Source organism: Pituophis catenifer, unplaced genomic scaffold (genome assembly GCF_029215685.1).
Source record: "Pituophis catenifer annectens isolate HBS135680 unplaced genomic scaffold, rPitCat1.0.hap2 SCAF_16, whole genome shotgun sequence".
Classification (NCBI taxonomy): Eukaryota; Metazoa; Chordata; class Lepidosauria; order Squamata; family Colubridae; genus Pituophis; species Pituophis catenifer.
In genome coordinates, this window is record NW_027256896.1 from 1438310 (window position 1) to 1464304 (window position 25995).

Genomic DNA, 25995 nt, shown 5'->3' on the forward strand with positions numbered 1-25995 from the left:
AAGGCTCTTCATGTTACATAAAAATGTAACTATTTTTTTAAAAATTGTATTTATGCAATTTTCTTATTTTTTTAACAATCTTTGGATCCCTTCCTTTATTGTTGTTGTAAATTGCTCTTTTCTCCCATCTCGAGGTGTGGCTGGTGGCGATGATCACCTCTCTGTTCAGTTGTCCTTCCCTTCTTCTCTTAGGGGTCTCACTGATTTATTTCAGCTTTCGTGTTGTGCCACTATATTTTGGCATCAACCCTTTCTGCTGCCCTGATGCTATCGTCACCCTTCTCAGCCATAGCCCTGCATGTCCCACTGCTGCCCAACACCATTCCTTCTCCCTCTCCACATCTCTCTCTTACCTTTGTTTCTTTAACTTTACTTTTTCTCCTTTCTGCTCCTCCTCCTGCGCTCGACACAAAAGCCGTTGCACCCGCTGCCGTCATAAGTTGCATGCACAGCGTCACCTGTGGTCAGTTGTGATGCACCAATCTCACCCAGTAGTGCCCGCTACTGCCTTAGTTCATTCATTTATTAACAAAATTATGAAATGTAGCCTGTCAAGCTTTTTGTCTATAAAAGGCTGTGTTACAACTGTGAGCTTAGAATTAGATGATATTCCTCAACTCATAAACTGACTGCAAAACCTTAATTCCTGAGGACATCTCGCAAGAAGCAGCTGTCTGGAGTGCATGTGGGCAATCTCACAATCTCTCCAGAGAGATTTTATCATCTAGGATCCAGCTGCTAAGCACCATAAATGCCATCTCCATCTGAAATGCCATTCCACTTTAACAGGGACATCTAACTCACAATGGTGTTCCTTGAAAGTTAGATTTGTAAATTCACTTTTCTAATCACTTTCAAAAATTATCTATTTGATAATTATTAATAAAATTTAATAATTATCTATTTAATAATCTTAATGCTATTAGAGATCTGCAAAATGACAATAGATACTTGAATATACCTTCATCCAAAAATAAATGAAAAATTAAGTATATGTTAAGAATTTAAAGATTTGCAACAAATAGCGAAAAGCTAAATAAGATTTTAATCCATGAAAGGTGTAAATTAAGGACTTTATAGGAGCAAAAGGAGTTTTGCTACACAATTTTGGAAGTAATTATTAAATTAAATACCACTTTCATGAGAAATAAATTGTTTAGTTCATCTTAAGTCATATCAGAAACTTGAAGGGACTAAAATTTTGAAGCATCGAAGGAAAAATATAGGTTTGCTTGTTTATCAGCATCGAGACAAAATGACACAAAATGTTATCCTATTTGAAATATTTCAGAAGAAATCTGAAGAACTGGGACAGAAACTAGCAGCTATAATGTCAGCAGTGATGTCTGTTTCTACAGATAAAATACATCCCAAAAGTGTCAACTTGGAGTAGACTAGATAAATATTTGAACTGGATATTACTTGGAAGTAAAAAAAGAGACTACATGGACTTGAATTTTAATTAAATATAAATTAAAATATAAAAAAGTTGAATTGACAATATGGAGCATTGGGAGTATGAGGAATTAATGGAGATGCTTAAAAATGTGTGTGAAGCATTCAAGGGTAATAAAGAAGCAGAAGCCTGGTTAGAACACACAAAAAAGGAAAAAGAGAATATAAATGAGAAGCAAGAATATAATGTTGAAAGGAAAATAATTGAAGATAAAAAGATAGATAATTACACTGAGATTGACAGTGACAAAAAAGAATGGATGGGGGGGAATATCCCAAAAAAGAACGGAAGAGAAGGAAATGGGAAAAGACTGGGTAAAAACAGGGGGAGAATTATGAGAGTAACAGTCCTAAAAGTTAGAGAAAGGATGCAGGGGAAAAGATACAATAAATATAAAAAGAAGAAGAAGAAGATAAGAGAATGGGACAAAGGGAGAAAAAAATTAAGAAGTAGAATTTTGGAGAGACCAAAAGAAAATGGTTAAAAGGGGAAGAATAATGGAGAGAAGGAAGGGAAATAGAGCATATAGTAGTTGATTTAAGGAAATTGTGTTAATAGTAGAAATTGTATGTAAGAAGCAAACAAAATGAAGTATACTGTTTATTGTAAAATGGATCAACAGATGCAATATGAAATGTAATCTGGTTTAACTATGAAAATAACTGAAATTAAGATATAAAATTGAAATGTTATAGGTAAGAAGTAAATATGATACATATTGTTTAATGTAAAATAGATTAGCAGATGAAATATGAAGTGGTAAATTGGCTTAACTATGAATAAATGAAAGCAAGAGACAAAATTGAAATGTTAAAAAGTGTGATGGGGATTTAGAAAAACATGTTGTAAATGATGAAATAAAATAATTAATTGATGTTAGAATAAGAAATTAGGAATTAAGGAAAGTAAGAGGTGGAAGGTTAATTAAATTAAAAGGTTTCAATGTAAGAATGGAATAAGATGAAATACATTGTTGATAACCAAAAAATGTGATGGGGATTTTGAGAAACATATTCAATAAATGGAGAAAAAAATCAGGGTTGCTCAGATAACATTTTGGAAAATACTGAATTGAAAAGGAATACAACAATGGAGAGAGAATGGAAAGAGGAGTAGAGGGATAGATAGGAGGGGAGAAGAGAGGAAGGAGAGAGAGGAACAGAAGAAAGGGAAAAGGAGAGGAAGAAAGGGAGGGAAACAAGAGTAGGAGAGAAGGTTAGAAGGGAGGAAGAAAGGAGGAGTGGGGGAAAGGAAGGGGAAGCGAAAGGGAAGGAGAGGAGGAAAGAAGAAAGTAGAAAAGGATAAAAGAAGGGAGGGAAGGGAAAGAGAGAAGGAAAGAAGGATTGTTGTAAAATAAGGGAGATGGAATGGTGGAAGGGCAACCCCAAGTATACTTAAACTGGTTAGGATGAAGAATGAACTAATATGAAAGTTGAAAGAGAATATGTATGGATATTCAATGGATAAGATAATTAATTGAAATAATGTTAAGAAATTAGGATTTGAAGGGCAGATGGTGATATAATAAGTATAGAAGGCATTAAGACAAGATAAAAAAGGGGAAAAGAATATTTTGGCAGAAATTGAAATATGTAAATTGTACTTGGATGTCACAAGTTGTATAACATATGATCCAGTCAATACTCTGTTCATAAAATATGTATGTGAAAGAAAAAAAATCAATAAAACTTGTTTTTAAAAAAAGCAGTTACTAAAATACTGGGGAAAAAACCCTGTGGCTTATAAGGCAGAACAGACAGTAAAAGTGGGGAATAGAAATGACCAGCCAAGAGAATGACCCGGAGAATAACTATTTACTGGAAATTTGCTAAAGCCTCCAAGAAGAAATACAAAGTTGGTTTATTTGATCAAGGTTAAATTAAGATCTGTTTCTATAAAACTCTGGGAATCCTTTGTGATGTTTGTTGACATCAGGGCTGAAATGTTAATGATTTATGGATTTGCATATAAGTAAGAGATTAGTTATGGGAAGAAAAGCTATTACATAAAACAACGTGAATTATTTAAGCTTGTTTGTGCTTGTGATAAAGATCATAAGTCACCTACTTAAATGTTCCTTTTCTCTTTTTTATTTTTCCTCTTTCCTTTCTCTCTCACTTTCTATTCTCTATTTTTCTTTTTTTCTCTGAGTTTAATTTAGTTTATATTATCTTTTGTTAGAATCTTAGGGCTGGAAGGGACCTTGGACACAAAGCAGGAGTTCTTATAAAAATCTCAGACAGATGGTTCTCCAATCTTTTCTTAAACCCCTCCAGCAGCAGAGCACAAGTCGGGAAGGCAAACTGTTCCATTTGATTAATGTCACTTCATTAATCTCACTGTCACAAAGTAATTTTTTTTCTTTAAAAAGCATGTGTTTTGTGTGTGTAAATTTATATTACTTATACACAGGTGATTCTGGGCAGCTTACAATATTAAAAATCCATAATATAAAACCCCACCCCTCCCCCATGGCAGCAACCACACAATCAAATGAATTACTTGATCGGCTCCATCTCCACTTATGGTCCCCAGGCACACTGACAAAACCACATCAGGGTCTTTGGGAAAAGCAACAAAGGGGGGGGGGGGGGCGGAACAATCGTACCTTGTGGGAATTGATGTTCCTAGGGAAGGGGCAACCTGGGATCTAGTGATGGCCTCTTAAGAAGAGGCATAAAGATTGAGGCATCATGCCCTCTCCCACAGAATCACTTATCACTGCCAATAACCACTGGCACGTCACCACCAGGAGGCTTTAACCAGCCACGGGAGACATAGATCTAAAATGACTGAGCTCAAATTCCCTAGGATCTTGTCCATTTCTTCAGGATTTACAGGGTCAAACCATTCCCAGGTAACTGAGCAAAGACCTACCCTGAGCATCTCCACTGGGCCAGTAACCATGCCAATGTCTAACTCTGAATGAATCCGAGTGACTTTCTCTGCCAGAAAATCAACAAATTCCTCAGCACACCCCTGCAGACAAACCTTCGAGTCCTAAAGGTAAAGGTTCCCCTCGCACATATGTGCTAGTCGTTCCCGACTCTAGGGGGCAGTACTCATCTCCATTTCAAAGCTGAAGAGCCAGCATTGTCTGAAGACGTCTCCATGGTCATGTGGCCAGCATGACTAAATGTCAAAGGCGCACGGAACGCTGTTCAAATCCTAGAAGTGATTATATATATTCACCAGTAAAACTCCACCAACACTAATAGCAATATATCCTTGTCACAGTTAGCTAATTGATCAATTGCAATAGTTCCAAGTTCCATTCAGCAGAACAACAAAATTCTGTAGTGCCCTTCAGACTCAAGCCATATGCCACAATAAGTGCATCAGCACATCCTCTTTTCCATCATCTTTCACCTAAGTGCAATGGGACAGTTTCTACTACTCTATTGGTTGTTTTTTAAAAAACACAATAAAAGAACAATCATAACATTTGCTCAGAATGCTCAAGTTTTGGTCTGAACATGGAACAGAGTATTTGTTCTAGACTCAAAGCATGGTGGTTATTTGAAGTTCAGAACACTGAGAATGTTGAACTGCAGGTACATTGTACAATATGACATACCCTGATTAATAAGACACAAAGGCTGTATTCACACAACATAGAATCACTGAAGATACGGGTCAAATGCAACCTTGGAGATCTTCTATGACCCCTGCCCAGTCTAGGAATCCACTGCTATCCCTTTGACAGCCTCTATTTAAACACCTGCTGCAAAAGTCCTACGTCACTGCTCAGAAGTTTTATTCTCAAGCCCTTATATCATCTTCTTCCTTTCCACTCCAGTTTGGCAGTGTCCTTCCTAAAATGCAGTGCCCATATGCTAATCTTCTGGCAATGACTGAATTGTGTTAAAGGTGCTTACAGACCTCACAATAGAGCTTGCAACACATGGGCAGACTTAACCATATTTTCAACAGGAAACTATGAGCGTTCCAGACCAAGCCAAATCCAAAAACCCTAGGAAATTCCTGGAAGCTTAGCTGAGACAAATTAGCCCTTAATGTAGAGATAAATCATATTTACACAACATTCAAAAGAGGCAATTAAAAAAACTAAGAAGGAAACAAAAAGGCCAGAACACATCCTCTCCAGTATTCTATACCCAGACAAACAGTGATTAACACCAGACAAACAATCAAGCAGAATACCTACCCTAATTAAGAAACTACCAAGGAGAATAACCACATCACCAACATTGGCAGGACAAGTGACTACATAGAAACAGGAAGCAAACCCCACACTCACTAGCAAGGATAATGTTACCTAATTGGGTAATAAAATGTCTGCTACCAAACAACCTACTCAAAGAGCACGATTCCACAATACACCAATTGCTCTCTCTAATATGGGATGGACCGGGAGCAAGTTTTGACAACTGCTTAAACTTGTCAGAACCAGAATTGCAGGGTGAAAGGGGATCTCTGTTTCTCCTGTTTTACCAGGAATTCTCCACTCACCCTCAGAGCAGAGACAACCACCACAGAGTCCTTGGATGGACTGCAAATTATTTTTCTTTCTCACTGCTCTTGTGTCCCTCTCTTGATCTGCCTCTCTCACAGTCTAACTCCTTTACCTCCACCATCAGAATTGCAACCAAAGGCTGCAGGTTGGATCAGGAAACACAGAAGAGTTTGTATTATTCCAATTCATGAGTTTAAAACACGGGAAGGAAAGGCATAACTTTGTACAGAGAGGGCCTTTTTCCTAAAGGCGGTTACCAAGGCTGAAATACGCTTTGCATTTATGCTATAGTATAAATAAGGAGCTGGCACCCAGCTGAAGAGAAAGCAGGAAGAGGAACAGATTGGCTCTATCTGTGGTGTTTTCTGGCAGGTCCTCTTCCCCTCTGGAACCGAAGCTCACACTGACAGCAGTTGGGGGTGGCAAGAGTCCAGCAGCTTTCCTCACCTCCTTTTCCCCAGAAACAAGACAAGCAAACGGACCTCCAATCTTCCCTTCCATTGAAATGGCATTTTGTCCAAGGGGGTGAAAACAAGCCTGGTAGTGTTGGAGCATGTTTAAAAGTTATTAGCTCTCCAGCATAGCCTAGGGTTGGGGAGAGAGCCAATCTAGCCGGTCCATCCATAGTCGCTTAGCCACCAAGTGAAGCAGCAGCCCAGATATTGTTGCCTTGTCCAAATAGATGTTGGTCTAAGGCAAATCAGAGCACGCTCAGGCCTGGAGAATGCACCTGCCCATCATACTCCCCTCCTTTAGTGCTTGATCTCACTTGCTGAGGAGAAGGCCAACCCCTCAAAGAATGGGTTGTCAAGCCATGCAGAAATGCAGTGCAAAAAGGGGAACAAGATGCCTTGAAAACTGCCATCCAGCATCCTCTAAAACAGTGGTTCTCAACCTTCCTAATGCCGCGACCCTTTAATACAGTTCCTCATGTTGTGGTGACCCCCAACCAGGGGTGGGTTCTAATTTTTTTCACTAACGGTTCTGTGGGCGTGGCTTATTTTGTGGGCGTGTCTTGGAGGTCATGTGACTGGGTCGGCGTGGCTAGCTGGTCATGTGACCGGGTAGCCATGGCTATGTGTATAGGGACTACTCAGAGGGCTGAAAAAAGTCATTTCTGACAGGTCCTTGCACTTTTGACTGGTCCTCACACTTATGACCATCCTCACATTTATGCCCATGCAGCATTCTTAACAACCATGTCACTCATTTCACAACTGCTTCTTTTCACCATGGTGATAAGATAGGGCAAAAATGTAAAATGTGAGGATAGTCGTAAATTCGAGATCTGGTCAAAAGTGCGAGGACCAGTCAAAAATAACTTTTTCAGCCCTCTGAGTAGCCCATGTGCACAAAAGGATACAGCAATAGAGAGGGATGAAGGAAGGGAAGGGAAATTAGAGTAGGAGTGAGGGTAAGAGAGGGAGGAAGAGAGGAGGAGAAGGAGAAAGGAAGAAGTAGGGAGGAGAAGAAGAGGGGGAGGAAGAGAAAGTAAGAAGGAAAGAAAAGAGAGAGGTGGTAGGTTTGAGGAGAAAGATTGCTGTACAATAAAAAAGATGAAAGGGAAGAAAGCCAACCCCAAACAAATATAAAGCCAACCCCAAACAAATATAAAGATATTAAGATAAAGAATGAATTGTTAAACTTTAAAGAATAAAAAGAGAACAAATATGAATAAATAACAATAATTAGAAACACACATACAAACATACAATGTATTTTCTTTGAATAGAGTATTTGGCCGGTTCACAAATTTAAACAGTGTTTAGTCATTTCAATTACATTTACAATTTCTATATTTCCTTTTTGCCATATTTATTCCTCATCTATTTTTGTAAAAAACCAATATTACCCTTCATCCTCATCTCTAATCTTAATCAAATTCAATTTTTCCCTTCTATTCTAAGCAAAGCAGTTTCAGTTTCGTGTTTCAGCAGGGAAAAGGGAAAAAAAATCTGCTCCAGGACTCTTTGCAAGGAAGCAGAAGAGCCCTGAGCAAAACAGCTGAGACAAATCAGCTCAGAGCAGGGAGGCCAATTAGCCTATGCTGAAGCTCCGGGGGCCAATAAAATTACAAAAAAAAACACCTAACCCTTTGTTAAATTGCTGGCTTCCCCGCCCCTCGCCCACCACTATTTATTGGCAATAAATAGTGGTGTGGAGGGGCGGGGCAAGCCAGCAATTTAACAAAGGGTTCGGCTGCACCACTGGCTCTAGGGCGGCCCTTTGAAGCCCCGCGGCAAGAATTTGAAGTTTTTTTTTCCTCTAGCCATCGGAGGCAGCAATAGATGGGGAGTGGGCGGGGTAAGCGAACGGCCGGCGATCCAACAGAGCAGAGAGTGAGGGTGAGTGAAGGCGTGGAAGCTGCTTTGTCCATCCGGCTCTCTTGCGTCCGGAGCCAGTGGGGAACCACGTGGCAGCCCACGTGGATCCCAGGCAGCGGAACTCAGGCTAGGGAAGGGGTGGGCAATTGTGGCTCTTTTACAACCTGTGGCCTTCATCCTCATCTCTAATCTTAATCAAATTCAATTTTTCCCTTCTATTCTATATTATACCCCTTCCCATTGTCATCTATTTTTATATCCATCCTCACATTGGTTAATTATGTAATATTACAGTTGTTTAATATAAATTCAACATTTTAATATAAATCAATTAGTTATATAACTACCTTTTTTGTATATTAATCAATATGAACATGAATATTCCAATTATTTCCATGCAATCCAATTTCTTACAAATCAATTAATATTTACCAATAATAATAAACGAAATAATTTCCCCCTTATATTCCTCCAAACCACAACTTAACCATTTCTGCTTTCAACACAATATACAATTAATAGTATCTCAATTATTACAATTCCCTAGTTAAATAGAGCTTTTTTTCTTTTGTGTTTTAAAATCTTGAACTCTCCTCTTTTTCCCTAAATTTCCCATTGTTTGCACCTACCTTTTTTGGTGAGGAAAAAGAAAAGAAATCTGTCTGCCTAATTTTCCAACGTTGCAGCAACAGCAAAGCCAACAGCCTGCTTTACTTTCAGTTTCGTTTTTCAGCATAGCTAGGGGGGGAAAAAATTGCTCCAGCACTCTTTGCAAACAAGCAGCAGAGCCCTGAGCAAAACAGCTGAGAGCAAATCAGCTGAGAGTCGGGAGCCGATCTAATCAAGGGCTAATTAGCCTATGCTGAAGCTCCACGGGCCAATAAAACTACAAAAAAACACCGAACCATTTGTTAAATTGTTGGCTCGCCCACCCCTCACCCACCACTATTTATTGGCAATAAATAGTGGTGCGGAGGGGCGGGGCAAGGGGCGGAACCGGCAGAATCCCACCACTGGCTATAGGGCAGCCCTTTGAAGCCCCGCGGCAAGAATTTAAACAGTTTTTTTTCCTCTAGCCATCAGCTGGGACTCAGGAGGCAGCAATAGATTGGGAGTGGGTGGGGTAAGCAAACGGCCGGCGATCCAACAGAGCAGAGAGTGAGGGTGAGTGAAGGCGGGGGGGGGAGAGAGGGCTTTGGCGACCTGTGAAATGGCCGTTCAACCCCCAAAGGGGTCGTAACCCCCAGGTTGAGAACCGCTGCTCTAAAACAAATGTGTTAAGGGGAAACAAGTCCTTCACAACCCCATTGGCAAGTGGACAGTTGAGGGGTTCATGAAAGAATCGGAAGATCAAACACTGACTTCTTAATGGCTTGCAGAAAAGCTCCTAATCTCTATAGCAGCAATATACATAAAAAGGTTGCTGAACACAAACAGCAGATCAATTCAGCTGTCAATCTGATTTGCTAAAGGAACTGACTCTATACCCAGAGATCTTCTGGAAGACTGGAAAGATGAGAAGTCTCATTAGGCCATTTGCAATAGCAAATGACAACCAATCTGGTTCCACAGTGGTAAGCAATATAACCTTCTCAGGGTGCAATCACCCCATTCTGTTCCAGATGTTTCTGGTTTGCAGTATTAATCAAAGTAAGCAAAAACTTCCATAATACCTGTCAACACAAACCAATTTGCTGAGCCAAGGACTACCAGTCAATGGTAGAGACCAGGGGTGGGTTCTACTTACCTTTACTACTGGTTTGCAACGGGGCCGCACAGAAGCATTTTGATGATATCAGGGTCAGTGGGCGGAGCCTCCTGCCGGTTTTACTACCGGTTCTATAGAACCAGTGTGAACTGGGGACAACCCACCACTGGTAGAGACCATCTGTCATCTGCAACTCTATAACTGTCTGGTTTGGCTCTGCAACCCAACAAGACAGACACAGACTTCAGAGGATAATTAGAACTGCAGAAAAAACAATTGCTGCCAACCTGCCTTCCACTGAGGAACTGTATGCTGCAGGAGTCAAAAAGAGGGCTGTGAAAATATCTACAGACCCCTCGCATCCTGGACATAAACTGTTTCAACTCCTACCCTCAAACGACGCTATAGAACACTGCACACCAGAACTAGACACAAGAAGAGTTTTTTCCCGAATGCCATCACTCTGCTAAACAAATAATTCCCTCAACAGTGTCAAACTAGTTACTAAATCTGCATTATTATTAATCTTCTCATCGTTCCCACCACCCATCTCCTTCCACTTATGACTGTATGACTGTAACTTTGTTGCTTGTATCCTTACGATTTATATTGATATTATTTCCTGACTGCTTATTTGTACCCTATGACTAGCATTAAGTATTGTACCTTATCTTGATGAACGTATCTTTTCTTTTATGTACACTGAGAGCATATGCATCAAAGACAAATTCCTTGTGTGTCCAATCACACTTCGCCAATAAAAAATTCTATTCTATTCTATTCTATTCTATTCTATTCTATTCTATTCTACATCTAGGCACAAGGAAGACAGAGCATTTGACATGATGAAAGTCTGAACCTGGTGGAGAAGGAATCTTAGGGCAGCAGAAGAACTTCTTGGATTTCAATAGGTCACACTGGATGAGGAGGGCCCGATAATGAAAGCCTGTCTAGGCAGGCCGCTTGGGCTTCATCACTCTGGACAAATGGAGTCACTCTTTCAAGCATCCTTATGTATGCCATTCAGGTGTATGGCTCTCGTTTCCCCTCTGGCATTCTCTGTTTCCTTTCATGAGATTTAATACAGATTCACATGCACTGACAATAGCTCCTTTGGAATTAAAGAGATTCCAATCAATGCTCCCTCTTGGAAACAGCTTTCCTAGTGATGCTAATCTCAGCCATGAGTTGTCAAATTACTGATAAGTGTTCCTATTGATAAGAGAAGGTCTGGCCTCTCATCACAATAAGTTGATGTTAACACCAGACCCTCATTTCATTCTTAAAAGTTAACTCCAAGTCTCACAAGGCACAGGAGATGGCACTTTTAAATTTCTGTTGCATCCTTTACCATCCAAGACAACATAGCTGATATAAGCTAGATATATCCAGGAGCTTAAGAACTAAGTGCATCCATTGGGACAGGAACATGGAATGAACTAGGGAGATATGTAATGTCCTCCTCTATTAATAGATGGGTCAGGGAATGCATTTCAGTGACTAAAACTAAGCAATTATTTGGGAGAATTACTGTCTACTCAATCAAGGAAGGCCTGTCATCTGGGATTACCTGATATGACATTTGTACAGGAGCAAAGCGGTCAGAATTATTTCCTTCCATTAAACATGACTGGAAAAACACATGGGCATCTGCAAAAATGGCCTTCAGTTGCTCTATACTGACAAGTGTGCTGTAAACCTCAAATAATAATTAAATAATAATAACATTTTAAATATTTTTTTGCCAAAAACTTTCAGATAACGAAAAATGAAACTATTTATTTTATTTTATTTTATTATTTTATTATTTTATTATTTTATTATTTTATTATTTATTTTATTTTATTTTATTTTATTTTATTATTTTATTATTTTATTTTATTTTATTATTTTATTTTATTATTTTATTTATTTATTATTATTTATTTATTATTTATTATTTATTATTTATTATTTATTATTTATTATTTATTATTTATTATTTATTATTAATTAATTAATTAATTAATTAATTAATTAATTAATTAATTAATTATATGCCACCCTTCTCCGGAGACTCAGGGCGGCTTACAATGCATTAAGCAATAAATGACAATTTTGGACTTTTGAAATAGTCTAACCCCTGGAAAGTCTTCCCAAGAGTTGTTACTTTCACCTGCAGGAAATCCTTGTATTTTGTAATTAATGCTAAGCTATTATCTACTACAGCACTATCAATTGTATGAATACCTAGACTGAATTATTTTTCAGCTAAAGATAATGCATGCAACTAAGGAGCTAGCTCACCAAATGACAAAAAGTTTAAGCCCTGCTTTCTAGCCAGGGCTTAGAGTTAACCCTTCCTTGTTGCCATCCCCCCACCCCCCTTGAGTGACACGATAATATGCCTAAGCGAAGACCAGTACAGAAGCAATGGCTACTGGCTTCCTAAGAATTACAATACAGGTAGTCCTCGACTTACAACAGTTTGCTTAATAACCGTTCGAAGTTACAACAGCACTGAAAAATGTGACATGATCATTTTTCAGTTATGATCTTTGCAGCATGCCTATAATCATGTGATCAAAATTCAGATGCTTGGCAACAGGTTCATACTGATGACCGTTGCTGTGTCCCAGAGTCATGTGATTATCTTTTCTGACCTTCTGACAAGCAGTCAATGGGAAAGCCAGATTCACTTTTCAGCTGCAGCTATTCACTTAACAACTGTGGTAAGAAATCATAAAATGGGGCAAAACTCACTTAACGAATGTCCCACTTAACAACACAAATTTTGGGCTCAATTGTGGTTGTAAGTCGAGGACTGCCTGTACTGTATTTAAAAAGCTTTCTGTCTCAAATGAAGTTACTTAAAAGTAATGCTCATGAAAAATCAGGAGTGATCACATTTATAAGAGCCTTGGTGGTGCAGTGGACTAAAGTGCTGTTAAGTAGCACTTAGCTGCCAGCTGCCTGCAATTATTGCAAGTTCAAATCTCACCAGGCTCAAGGTTGACTCAGCCTTCCATCCTTCCGAGGTAGGTAAAATGAGGACATGGATTGTGGGGGCAATAAGCTGACTTTGTATAAAAAAGAACACCGCTTGGGGGGGCCGAAAGCCCTACTAAGCAGGTATATACAAAAGTATGAAGGCTATTGCTTAACACATTGTAAGCCGCCCTGAGTCTCCGGAGAAGGGCGGCATATAAATCGAACCAATAAAAAATAAATAAATAAATATCAAATAGACAACTGGTGGCCTGGTTGGGTCATCATTTCAGAGACATTTCCTTACTCATGCACTTGGCCCAACCCTTCCTTACTCCCCCACCACACTCCAGAGCACACCCTCAGCACCACAAAGTTGGGCTGTCATCAACCCCTGTTGAGTTATCATTTCCTTATTTAAACAGAATGATCCTGGGTGGGGGGAAAGAGTAGGGGGAGCAGGAGTGATTTCTGACCAGGTCCCCCAATGATATTCCTTGCAAGAAATGACAGTAATGGGAAAAGGGTGACTGCAGCAGCAGTAAAGAGCCACAGCTTTGCCGAATTTCGATGCCACAGGAGCCACAGCTCTAAACTTGTGAGTTTAGTTTGGACTCCTGGTAAGAGTCAATTGGACTGAGGGTGAGCTTCATCTCCCTCTGAACTTCCTTGCAGACGGCTGTCCTCTGAAGCACCCTTTTGCCCTCCACTCGCGGCTCCAGTTCCCGGAATTCCAGGGGGTTTTTTAGAAAGAAGAGAGGCTGCAAATGCCTTCCTCAAACGCCTCAGCAAAGCCTCTGATCCCACCCAGCAGGGCAGCCGCTCTTGCGACTCTTGGGATGGACCGAAACCCTTCTGAGCAGCCCCGGAAGGCGACCCGGCTCGTCCCATCCCTTCCTGCCCGCAAGGCGCCGAGACCGGATCCCTCCGTCGCCCCGCCAGGAGCCGAGCAAGGCCGGGCGGCCGAGGGCCAAAGGCGGGGCCGATGCCGGGCGCCAGCAGGCCGAGACCCGCAGGGCAAGGCAAGCAGAGCCGCGCGCCCAAGGCCGCCGCCGCCGCTCGAGACACAGGCGTGCCGACGGGCACCGCGCAGCTCCGCTCCGACCCATCCTGGCGGAAGCAGCTCCTCCGCCGGCCGGGCCTTCGCTCCACGCACCCCGGGCGGGGCCTGAGGAACAGCCGCCCGCCCCACCGCCACACCGCCCCGGCAGCCGGCGCCGTCGGTCGCTCCCGCGCGCGAGTGGCGGCCGGCCCCGCCGCGAGGCCTACCAGGGGGCTGCCAGCGCTGGCCATGGGCCCGCCGGCCCTCCGCCGCCTCCGCCGCGCCGCCACCAGGAGCGCGACCCAACGGGACGCCCGCGTCCTCCGCCAGTGACGTCAGCCACAACAATGCCCGCTTCCGCCCGAAGAGGCGGGACTTCCCCCCGCGCGCTTCCAGACTGGTTGTTCCGAGGCGCGGGAGCCCCGTCCGCCGTTCTCGCGAGACTCTCTGAGCGCCACCCCTCCCCCCGTATTGACGCAGCCGCCCTTCGCGGGGCCTGCTGGGTAGGAGGCCCGGATGTAGGGGGCGGGCCGAGGGGCCCTGGCGGCGCTTCGGGTCTTTTCGGGGGAGCGCGGGCCGAGCGGAGGCGGCCGGCGTCCTGCTCGCGCAGCTGCTTCCCCGGCGGGCCGCGAGAGGAATGGCGGAGGAGGGCTGGCGCTTGCAGGGCTGGAGCGTGGGAGGCCCAAGGGCCGCTTCCCCCCGGTCATTCCGCGACTCCCCCTCCCCCTCCCCACAGGGTCCTGCCCCGTTTTGCTGCCCCCTGGTGGGCCACTGTGAGCTCTGCACCGAAAGGAGCGCGATAAGGAGCCCCTTAAAAAGCGCAAAGGGCTGAGCGCTGCTCCCGCGCCGCCATGCCTGAGGTTAGCAGCCAAAGGGATCCTCTGGTGACTTTCAAAAAGAGCCACCTAAGGTGCTATTTTACAACCAGCATCCTGCCAAACTGATGTGCCCTGTCTACCACCTTCCTAGTCTTCGTGCCTGCTGGCAAAAAGCCGTTTTCAGGATCATTCGAAAGGCCAGAGAACGGGGCCAGTCGGATCTCCGGCAGGATGATGGTATTCCGCAAGGCAGAAAAGGTTCTCTTCCTCTGCCTAATAAAGGAGAAAATTCGTAGCTAAGGGTTGAAATGAGGGGTCCTTGGTGCTCTCTGAACTTGGTGGTTTTCCTGCAGATGTTTCATGATCTTAACTAGGTAATGTCATCAGTGCTGGTAAGGAATGGCAGGGCAAGACAGTAGAATATAAACTGAGAGTAAACCCTACTCCTTACTAGCACTGATGATGTTACCCAGTTTGATTAATGAAACATCTGCAAAAAAAAAAAAAAAAACCAAGCTCAGAGGTTGAGTGGTGCAGCAGACTAATGCTAGTAGTGTTAAAAGGTAGTATTTAGCTTCCAGCTGCCTGCAATTACTGCAAGTTCAAATCACATCATCCTTTCTAAGGTAGGTAAAATGAGGACCCAGATTGTGGGTAAAATGAGGACCCAGATTGTGGGGGCAATAAGCTTGACTTTGTATAAAAATATACAAAAGTATGAAAGTTATTGCTTAATGCCTTGTAAGCCGCCCTAAGTTTCCGGAGAAGACCGGCATATAAATCAAAAAAAAAAAAGAGCACCAAGGACCCTTCTTGGCCCTGCCAGACAAGACTCCTTGGCTAGTGGGCACCTGCCAGCCCTGATTAAAAGGAAAAGCAACTGGGGACAGGCCAGCCTCAGCCCATGTGGGGCTTTGTAGGTCGCTGCCAGAATCTTGAATCATCAATGTGGCGGCTGCTGAAACTCCTTGAGCAGAAGGTGTAACATGCACAAAATTGTTAACACACGTAACAGCACACACAGCTGCATTTTGAACTAGTTGAAGCTTCCTAATATTTTAAGGGCAGCCCTGTGTAGAACACATTGCAGTAATCCATAGGAGAGGTGACTAAACATGAATGACAGCCTATTGCACCATTATAATTTAGAGGCACAGTGAATCTATCAGCACTCTGAGGATAGGTTCACATTCTAAATTAGGGGAAAATTGGACAAGGCAGTTTACATTTGGTCTGTTAAGGGAAAAGAGGCATCGTATTGCCAAGATGTCCAAACCAGGCCACTGTCCTAAGCTATAATAAAGTCTGTCTAGGGAACGTAATGTGTCCTATGCATGCTTTTAATCCAGTATTGCATCAACTCAGCCTGGGAGTCTCCAGCCTGAGAAAGGGTGTGAAGGGCTACAAATGGCCCCTTCCAACATGTGTCCATTTGGACAGAGGAACTCAGCTTTAGGATCATTGTCAGAGTAAGCTGCGAATTGTTGGATCACCAACACTCTAATCTTGTTGGGGCTTGTCACATGTCCACACTTATCTGCTGGCCCTCCAGATCAGTTCCCCAATCTGAGAGACAGTTTCCGTTGCTTACTGAGTTTGAAATCAGGCAGGATATTAATTTGGTGCAAGAGCCCAGTGTCTTTGGAGACCACCTTCTGTCTGCTAGGCAAAGGGCATCTTCCTTTCAGTGAAAAAAACTTGAGAAGAATATCTGCACCTTCCCGAGCAGTGACAGAAGAGCCAAGGGTAAGGAAGCGCCCTTATTGCTCCCAGTGGTTACTTTGTGCAGGCATCAGAAAGAAATACTGCTATTTGGCTCCCACCGTCACTCTTGGACTCGGTTAAAAGCCACACCTCTGCTTCCAACTGGTTTTAACTAGAGGCTTGTTTCCCAAGTCCCATAAGTGGCTGCCCTGCTTCCCTTTTCCTCCCTCCCTCCCTCCCATGGTGTAGGGTCTGCTTGGGCGGGAGGTTGGACTAGATGACCTACAAGGTCCCTTCCAACTCTGTTAATCTGTATCTGTAACTTCCTGATTGGCTCCATCCACCCAGGCGTCTGTTCCCAGAATCTGCAAGGGGGATTCAATACTTGGTTTGGGGCTGAGTGAGTTTCCCCACTGAAAATCCCTTCCCAGCTAAGTCAGTGCCATGTCTGTGTTGCAGCCACCTTGCATTCAAGACATCCAGAGGCCATGGGAAAGGCCTGTGGGACAGCTGCCTGCTTGATGCTCTGGGCTCAGTTCTTCCTTCTCTTGGCAATGGAGCAAACAGGTATGAGGTAGCAGCAAGAGCACCTGCTTATAATGAGATCTGTGACCCCAAACTGATGATGAGCCAATGGAGATTGGTATCCAAATCTTCAAGGTCCAGGTGTGAGAATATTCCTCTCTCTCTCACCCTGCCCCCATCAATTTGGAGAAAAGCTGGGCGTAAAAGTGGGCACCTCTAGCTCCTGTTGAGTGTAAAAGTACCTGCATTGTGAAGGGTGGGCTCTTCTTTTGACCAGAGCAGCAGTGCTGGAATAAAACAGCTGTACAACCTTTATAGGCCTAAAAAGGTCCACCACCCAGTTCCAGAATCCATCTGCTCAGAAGCCCTTGAGCCGTCTCGTTTTCTGGGTCATGATGCACTACCATCTTCTCTTGGTTGGCTACTGATTTTAGATGTGATACCAAACAAGATGCCCATCGCTGGTCCAGGGAAGAGAAACACCATGTCTTTTTTGCATACATCAGGTGGCCACCTGAGGGCAGCTAAGGGATACAGACCAGTCTTCTTCTTTGCTGTCCTCAAATGGTTCTCTGGGTTTTGGCAGCCCAGGGATGGTATCGCTAACCCTCAGCTGTAAAGGGACGTGTGTGGGGGACAAGACCGGGCAGGGGGAGGTCAGGAGAACTGTAATCCTCAGTTGCTTTCCTCCCTCTCCCTCTCTTAGCAGAAGCTGCCAGCCAGGTGCAGTGTCTCAACAATTACGGTTTTCAGGGACGCAGACTGGACTGCCGATGGCACCGCAATCAGGCCTTGGAGGGAACTCTGTTCTACCTCAATTTCTCTGAGTAAGATCCAGGGTTTAGTGGAGGGAGATGGCCTCTTGGATAGCAGGGTGGTCATTTCACTGCGTTGGTCTAATGTGGATTTGCCAGTAGAAGAAAATGCGCCCATCCATTCCAGCCCATCTCCTTGGTCTTCTCAGGGCCCTGGAGAAAATGGCAGCTGCCTCTGGCAAATGGTCCTTTTCCCACCCCACCCCAGACTATCTGCCAGGTACACTTCAAAAAACCTATCTTACCCATCTGTCCCTCCACTCCAAGTTGCAGGCCCTCCCCGTCAGAGGTGGGTTTCAGCAGGTTCTGGCCAGTTCTGGAGAATCGGTAGCAGAAATTTTGAGTAGTTCAGAGAACCGGTAGTAAAAATTCAGACTGGCCCCACCCCCATCTATTCTCTGCCTCCCAAGTCCCAGCTGATCGGGAGGGAATGGAGATTTTACAGTATCCTTCCCTTGCCATGCCCACCAAGCCATGCCACACCCACCAAGTCACACCCACAGAACCGGTAGTAAAATTTTTTGAAACCCACCACTGCTCCCCGTCCTTTAATTGGACAAGTGCCTAGATTGGGAAAAGTCTGTCCTGCATGGCTGCTCCCATTTCCCTTCTCCCAGATCTTTCCAAAAAGCAGTATGGCCAATCAAGGGGACACCCCCCACCCACCCACCCCCACCCCCCGTTTCCTCTCCAACTTCCATTCCAGCATGTTCTGCTCAGGGAGCTCCTGGGGCTTGCGAGCCCAGTGTGGAAGCAGGGAGGGAGGGAGGAAATGGGGAGGAGGGGCCCCTATTATCGTCCGGGGTGTCTGTTCCATGCACAGCCCCAGCCACGTAGTCGGGCCGGCTGAGTCAGGAGAGGGGCACGGCCTTGGGGCTGCCTCCCCCTTTCAGTGTCTTGTAGAAACAGGGACAAAGTGTGCCCACACCTGGGCCAAAGGCGGAAGGTGGGATCTGACAAATGTAAAATGAATGGGACAATTTGTTTTTGAGTTTGGGAAACTGTATTTCTCTAGAAACCCAAAACTTCCTTTGCCCCTTTTCGTTTTTTCCCAATCACATATTCAGGAGACATCAAGCACAGGGGTCGCTTTCCCGGCCAAACCCTGGACGGCGTTCTGTTGCAGGGGAAAGCAGGGAGGGGACAGGCCACTTTTGCAGAAAGCCTGAAAGCAGGTGGTGCCCCCAGCAGAAGGGCAGCAACGCCTGGGTCTGCCAGCCCAGGGAGAGGCTGCCAGGCAGCACGGGCAGTGCCCGGCTGGGGGGATCTTAATCTTCACCCAAGAGCAGCTCATAAAAACCTTTGCAGCAAACTTGCCAGCGGTTGCTTTCCCCAAGTAAAGTTTCGAGAGATCCCGATGTTCATGTTCAGACGGGGTCTTCTCATGAAACGGAGCCTTGAATGCCCCCTTCGGTTGGCTGCCAGGCACTTCGGGCTGCCCCCTGCTTTGTGCCCTTCCATGAGCGGTGCTTAGGTGCAGACTGAAACCATGATGGCCTTTCTTCTTCCAGCACCCTCGGACTCTCCAGTGACCTCATCTGCCCTCTGTCCGCCTCCCCTGGCACACCGGATCACTTCGACTGTTCTGTGCACAGCGAAGAAGGCGAGTTCACAGAAAATGATGAGTATAAAGTGGTTCTCCACCTCAGCTCCTTGGGAGAAAACCAGACCGACGTGATCTTTGCGAAGTATAAGCCCAGACTACACAGTGAGTGAAAGTGAACCGGAGGGGGAGGCCGAGAGGCCTTCCTGGTGACCGCCGGGTTCTCTTGGCCTGCTCTGGCCTCTGCTCTTCTTCTCCACCTCCGCCTAGCCTGGGGTCCTCAGGAAGACTGCTATCGTCTTGGGGGTCTCGGGTGGAGCTCAGCAATGTGAGCCATTGCATTCCCGAATCATTTCTCCCTGCTCGTCTTCTTTCCAGTTCAGTGCGACCCACCCTTTGATCTGCAGAGCAAATGCGGTGACAATGCCTGCTGTGTCCGCTGGAAGAGGCCAAAGGCCTGTGGGGAGGTTTTGGAGGACTGGCAGTGGGAGCTGGCATTCAAGGCTGTTCAAGACCCCTGGGAGGTAGGAGAAGCCAAGGGAAGGCGGTGAGATGGGATGCTGGTGCTCCCAAAACCACCAGGTGTAACCTCAGGTGATAAGGAGCAGAAAGAATGTTTTCGGGGGCTGCCAGGCCTCCCCTTTGGTCAGGACTAGGCAACTCAGCAGAGGCAAATTTGTATCCATTTGCAAGTGGCTCAGGGCTCACTTGACCTGCCCTCCAGTATCCCTAAACCAATTTGCTGACATGTGCAGTTCGCCGTCTTACAGTGCCTCTTTCCCAACTGAAAAGTTCTGAAATGTGTTGGACTGTAATGCAACTTGGTCATTCCTTGTCATCACCTCCACAATGACAACAGTTGCAGCCCAGTACACGTTGATGGCAGTCGTTCTCAGGTGCAGGACTGAGAGTGCAGAAACCTGCCTGAGGCCCAAAAGCTGGGTGACGTTGAGCCAGCCCCTTCTAAACACCAGGAAGAGGGTAGCCAGGGCAACCCACTTCTGGAAATGATGCCGAGGGATTTAAATGATCCAGGTAGTTGTTGTTAAGACTGCAGGTCTGTATGGGTGGGTGTGTATGGCGGGGGGGGGGGGGAGGAGGAAAAAGAGGGAGAGAGAAAGATTCTGCAGTTAGATCACTTCCTCTGCTTTTTTTGGGGGGTGGGATTTCATCCATCCAGGTACTTGATAGTTTCCTTCCTTCCTTCCTTCCCTCCTCTCCTCCTAGCAAGCACAGAGAAGGGTCTTCATCAACTCGGAAACCTGGGTGCACATAGAAGGCTTTGAGTTCAAGAGTGACAGAGATTATGTTGCAAGAATGCGCTGCAAAACACCAGAGGAGAATCATCACTATGGCAGCCACTGGAGCCCATGGAGTTCCTGTGTCAGTTGGGCAGCTCACCCAGGTTGGCCTCCAGGATGCCACATGGTCCTGATGTTGAACTGATGCCAATTTCCCTGGTTTCTATTTCGAGTTATCATATTTTGAGATTTTAATTTTTCACACACCTTAGCATTTAAAAGCCTTTTTGCAGAAATTTGTTAGAATTGCTTATACAGGTAATTCTCCTTTAGCAACCACAATTGGGACCAGATACTTGGTTGTTAAGCAGACTGGTCACAATGCAAAACTGCAAATATGCTCATGACTTTACTTCAGACCTGTGAAGGTCGTAAAAGTGACGTTTGGTCGTAATGTTACATTTTCATCACCACTGCGATGTAACTGTGAAGCCACTAAGCAAGGCAGTTACTAAATGAGGTCTACCCGTAGCAGTTTATCATGGAGTTGAAAGGCACCTCTGCAAGCATCTCGCCCAAACCGATGGATCTCCTACGGTATTTTTGACAGATTGCCCCCAGCCTTTGAAGAATTCCAGGGAGAGGCCTCCAATCCCACTGAAATTCCCCCTGACAGGTAGCTCATCTGTGTCCACTTCCCTGCATTTCCCACCCAGGACGATACAGAACGAGCACATCTTGATGGGGGTTCTTTTATCTCCCCTCGGTCTTCTATTCTGCAGGAAAGACACACCCCACTTCCAGTCCCTGGCTGAGGTTCTGATTATCCTTTTCTAGACTGGCTGCTCATACCACCCCGATAGCTGGAGCAGTTACCAGCTGCGGCAATGCTGATAAAAGGAGGATAGCTTTGCCTCCTTTGGGCCCCTGCATTGCACCCACCCTGCCTTTTCTTACTGCATTTTTCTCTTGCAAGATTTCAGCCTATTTTTTTCTTCTCCTTTATTCTCAAACAAGAGATAGAAAACAAATCAAATTAACCCTTCCATAATACTTTTACATAAGTATTTTACAAATAATTTAAGGCGGCAAATATATCCAACACGCCTTCTTCCAATTTTCCCCACAACAGCCCAGTGAGGTGGGCTTGGCTGAAAGAGAAAGAGAGAGTGACTGGCCCTTAGTCACCTTTCATGGTTAAGGTGGTGTCTTAACCACCTGACTAACCTGGTTTACTACTAGACCAGATTGGCTTTTCATACACTCATCGCAATCTGAAAAGCGGTTCTGGGTGGCTGAGATATAATATTCAGAAACGGCTCAGGCAGATACCCACCTGATTTGCTGGTGTGTGTGTGTGTGTGTGTGTGTGTGTGTGTGTGTCCATCAGAGGCAGATTTCCAAGACTGTCCTTCTAGCCAATCTCAAGGCAAGCAATTCTAAGCTTCCTGCAGGATTGATTTCTTGGCAGGGCCTACCTAGCTGAGCTGACGTAGACCAGGACTCAAGCCAAGCCCTGCAAACTCAGTCTGGCTCGGTGCAGCTTTTTTTCTTGCCTTTGGCAGCAATTGAAATGGACTTGAAGCCCATCAGCCAGGCCAGCAGACTGGCAGCTCACCCCTCACGCTACATGAGCCAGCAAGTTCTGCCTCCGGGGTGCCCAAATGTGTCCAGAGGAAACAGCAGGCCGGGTTGGGGCCTTCCGAGGCCTCTCTGCAGTGCTTCCTGCGTGTCCAGGGTGGTCCTGCTTGTTGTTGTGGCCTGCGCGGATTGTTGCTGATCCCGACGAGGCGGCTGGTGTGGTGTCGCACCAGCAGCCTGTGCAGCCGGCGCTCGAGTCGGACAACGAGCAGGCTGAAGAAGATGTAGTGCCAGAGGCAGGGATTCAGCCAGGGCCTTCAGAACCTCCAGAAGCTCCTTTAAGTGAAGAGGAAGAAGAGGAGGAGCCTCTTCTCAATGCACGGGCGTGCAGAGCTGCCAAAAGGCAGAAGTGGTTACTCAGGAGGAGGTCTCCTCGAGAGTAAGGCTTGGGGCTAATTGGCCACTCCCTTAGCCTATTTAAGTTTGCACACAGCTTGTAAAAAGCTGCAGGAAACAACGTGTGTTCGTTTGCTGATCATTGAGTTTGAATTTTCTCTGCAAATCTGGCTTCTGGGCTTTCTGCCAACTCTAGTAAGACTCTATCTTATCTGTGGAATTTCTGGCAGGTTGTTAAGAACGTGCTACATTCTTTGGGATCGGTAGGTGGGGCAGAACACTTGTGCTCAGCAGCTCCTGTTTCCCACCCCAGGTGACTGGCAGCAGCTTGATGCTCCCATCTACTTCCTGTTCATCCTTGGCACCCTCCTGCTCTTGCTGGCGCTGGCCTTCGCCCTCTTCAAGAGGTACGGTACCTCCTTTTGCTCTCATGGTGGCTCCCCTGCAAAGTTTTTACACCTGGGAGTTGTGCCAGGCACTTAAGGTGGCCGCAAGTGTCCCTGCCCAGTTTGCTCTTCCCCTCCCTCCACCTGGGTCAAGGGGGCCCCAAGAGGAGATTTCTTTCCCGTAGTTGCAGCCCACACGGGAGGGCCTGGCAGGCTTAACAGGGGAGCCCCTTCGGCCTGTCCTCCCAGTGCCACGGGGGGGGGGGGGCATCTGGGCTTCCTTTGTTGCTCTTGGGCTGAGTGCCAGAAGCAGCAGCTCTGCAGGGTTCTCTGGCGGGGGGGGGGGGGGGAGGCAGCCGTGCTGGGCGCCCCTTGTGAGCTGGGGGGGGGGGCGGGAGGCGAGCGGCAGGACCAACCGGCCTTTCCTCGGCCACAGGGCGCGCAGCAGCTGCGGGGCCAGCATTCCCACGCCGGCCGCCTTCTTCCAGCCTCTCTACCTGGCTCAGCACGGGGATTTCAAGGTAAGGGCCGGGCTCCCCGGTTCCTGCCTTCCGGCCCCCCTACCCTCCAGCGCCGGGCAAAGGAGCCGGCGGCCCCCGCCCTTCCTTCCTTCCTTCTTTCCTTCCTCCCCGGGGCCTCGGCGAGGCCGGCTGACGCCGCTGCGCTCTCCCTCGCTCCCGCAGGGCTGGGCAGGGCTGGCCCCGGAGGAGGCGGCGGAGGCGGTTTCTCGGCTCTCCTTCCTGCAGCCGCCCACCTGCGCCGGGTCGGGGCCAGCCAAGCGACGCGCATCCCCGCCGGGCGAAGAGCTCCGGGGGGCGGCGCTGGAGCCCGAGCGGCCGCCCGGCGACTACTGCACCCTCGGCGGGGCGGGTGAAGGGGCGTCCCCCATGCCCGCCCACTGGCCGCCGCCGCCGCCGCCCGGGGCCCGCTCGGGACCTCCGCCCGGCTCGCTTCCCCTCCGCGGCCAAGGCCGAGCCCAGGAGCCGCCCGCGAGCAGCCCTGGCGCCCCCGCCGCTCTGGGAGGGCCGCTCCGGGACTGCGGCTGGAGCGGGGAGGCGCGGCCGATGCGGCCCCTCTTCGTTGAGGCTCCCGAGTAACGGGAAGCGCGGCGTTGGGAAGCCCGGTCCGTGAACGTCAGTGGAAGACTATTTGGCCGTCAATGCATCGCATCCTTTTACATAGATATAAAAGGAGTATTTCATCCATTTTCTTTTTTACAATTGGATGCTCCTCCTTTTAGGAAAAACGTGGGGGGGGGGTTGGTTAACAGAAAAGTAGAATTGTTGTGAAGGAAAACCTACATGTTAGTAATCTAATGGTACAAGACCGGATCTGAGGGTATATTGTAAGAATACTTTTTGTTCAGTGCTTCTGCTTTCTCTTCTCCTTTTGCATATAATAAAATAAAAACATGGGACGGACAGACCATGATTGATAGAAATTTCTTGCCTGAGGGGACTGGACTCCAGAACAGGGTGCGACTGGGGAGTTGCCCTGCCTGCTGCCTTTGCAGGTGGAGAAAAGGGAATCAGATGCTGCAGGAAGAAGCTGCTTGGTCTACAGCAGTGGTCCCCAACCCCCGGTCCGCGGACCGGTGCCGGGCCGTGGAGTACCTGGCACCGGGCCGCGCAGCGGCCGGGGGACATGAACGCTGCAGCGCAAAGGCTCCTGGGCCGTGCACAAAAGCTCCTGGGCCATGCGCAATGGGCCGTGCGCAAAAGCTCCTGGGCCGTGCCCCCACCCCTGCGCGCGCTCAGCGGGCCGCGGCGATAAAAAGGTTGGGGACCACTGGTCTACAGTAGCCAGAAATCAGGAGAGCCCGTAGCATCTTCGCAATTGACACATACCGTTTAAACGCAGAGCCTTTTGTCAACCAGTCCACAAAGTAGCTAAAAGATTTAGATTGGGATGAGGTGGGAGTTGGAGATGAGTGACGTTGTCAAAGATCATCAACAAACATGATGTCTCAATGCTGTAGGTTTGAAATCTGATTGAGAGAGATCCAGCCAGTATTCTTCACATCTTCAAAAATGATCTAGACCAACAGTCTCCAAACTTTTTGGGTCCATGGACCAGTGCCGGCGGGAAGCAGAGGAGATGATCCCACACATGCACAAATAAAGCTTCATGCACTCGTCCACTGCATCGTGGCCTATTCCCAACGAGCCACAGACTGGTACCAGTCTACGGCCCATGGGTTGGGGACCCTGATCTAGATGAAAGAATAAAAGGGGAGGGGTATCAAATTTGCAGATGACACCAAGCCAAGGGATTGCCAATACTTAGTAAAATAAGCTAAGATTCAGAAGAAGGCGTGAAGCATTGGGCCCTATCCAACAAGCTTCAATTCAATGATGAGAAAAATAAGGTCCTGCACTCACGCAGGAAAATCCAGATGCACAAGTACAGACTAGGTGGTACCTGGCTTAGCAGTAGTAACTGAAAGGGTTCCAAGTATCCTATTGGACTACTCAAGTATGAGCCAGCAGTGTGCTGCAGCTTCCAAAAAAGCCAATGCAATTCTGAGCTGCATCAACAGAGGGATAGTACCAAAATCACAAAGAGAGGCAGCACTGCTCTATACTGCACTAGTGAGGCCACACTTGGAATATAACATCCAATTCTGGTTGCCATGATACAAAAAGGATGCTGAGATTCCTATTCTATTCTGTTCTCTATTCTATTCTACTGTACGTTACTCTCATTCCATATTTTATTCTCTATTTTCAATTCCATATTTTATTCTCTATTTTCAATTCCATATTTTATTCTCTATTTTATTTCCTATCCTACCCTGATAATCAGTTTCTTTCACCATCCTTTCCTAAACAAGAAATGGTTGAAAACCAAACCAAAATTGTGCAATACAATCAATCTAAAAAGGATGAACAAATTGCAAAAACCAAATGAAAGAACTACAGCAGAAGATACACTCCACTGACTGAAGACATTTTGATAATATGAAGCAAACCAGGGAAATTTTGGCATAACAGATTAGAAAAGAAGAAGGGA

The 25995-nt window shown here is 46.2% G+C and overlaps 2 protein-coding genes across 4 annotated transcripts in view; one reads left to right on the forward strand and one right to left on the reverse strand.

Annotated features, from left to right (window-relative positions):
- The window catches only part of PDPK1 (3-phosphoinositide dependent protein kinase 1), a 55586-nt gene extending 41290 nt beyond the window's left edge, over positions 1–14296 (reverse strand). The window contains exon 1 of the mRNA XM_070954942.1: positions 14202–14296. Coding sequence (XP_070811043.1) covers positions 14202–14225 — 24 coding nt within the window. The 5' untranslated portion in view covers positions 14226–14296. The remainder of the gene's footprint in view (positions 1–14201) is intronic.
- A 434-nt stretch (positions 14297–14730) lies between these two features.
- Positions 14731–24352, forward strand: LOC139325313 (interleukin-9 receptor-like). 3 transcript variants are annotated; one of them, XM_070955124.1, is made up of 9 exons: positions 14731–14834; positions 16956–17063; positions 17728–17848; positions 19348–19544; positions 19758–19903; positions 20607–20784; positions 22911–23004; positions 23420–23504; positions 23667–24352. In XM_070955124.1, the coding sequence occupies exons 2-9, from the start codon at positions 16985–16987 to the stop codon at positions 24078–24080; spliced, it is 1314 nt and encodes a 437-aa protein (XP_070811225.1). In that variant the 5' UTR covers positions 14731–14834; positions 16956–16984; the 3' UTR covers positions 24081–24352. The 3 variants fall into 3 exon arrangements, with proteins under 3 accessions (XP_070811225.1, XP_070811227.1, XP_070811226.1); XM_070955126.1 differs by having other exon boundaries at positions 17731–17848; XM_070955125.1 differs by lacking the exon at positions 14731–14834 and adding an exon at positions 16358–16538.
- The last annotated feature ends 1643 nt before the right edge of the window (positions 24353–25995 follow it).

Bases quoted from the DNA above. Each gene is read 5' to 3' on its own strand.
- LOC139325313 (XM_070955124.1), top strand. From the start codon at position 16,985: ATGGGAAAGGCCTGTGGGACAGCTGCCTGCTTGATGCTCTGGGCTCAG. The intron at 17,064-17,727 runs GTATGAGGTAGC...TCCCTCTCTTAG, and splicing joins CTTGGCAATGGAGCAAACAG to CAGAAGCTGCCAGCCAGGTG. The intron at 19,904-20,606 runs GTAGGAGAAGCC...CTCTCCTCCTAG, and splicing joins CTGTTCAAGACCCCTGGGAG to CAAGCACAGAGAAGGGTCTT.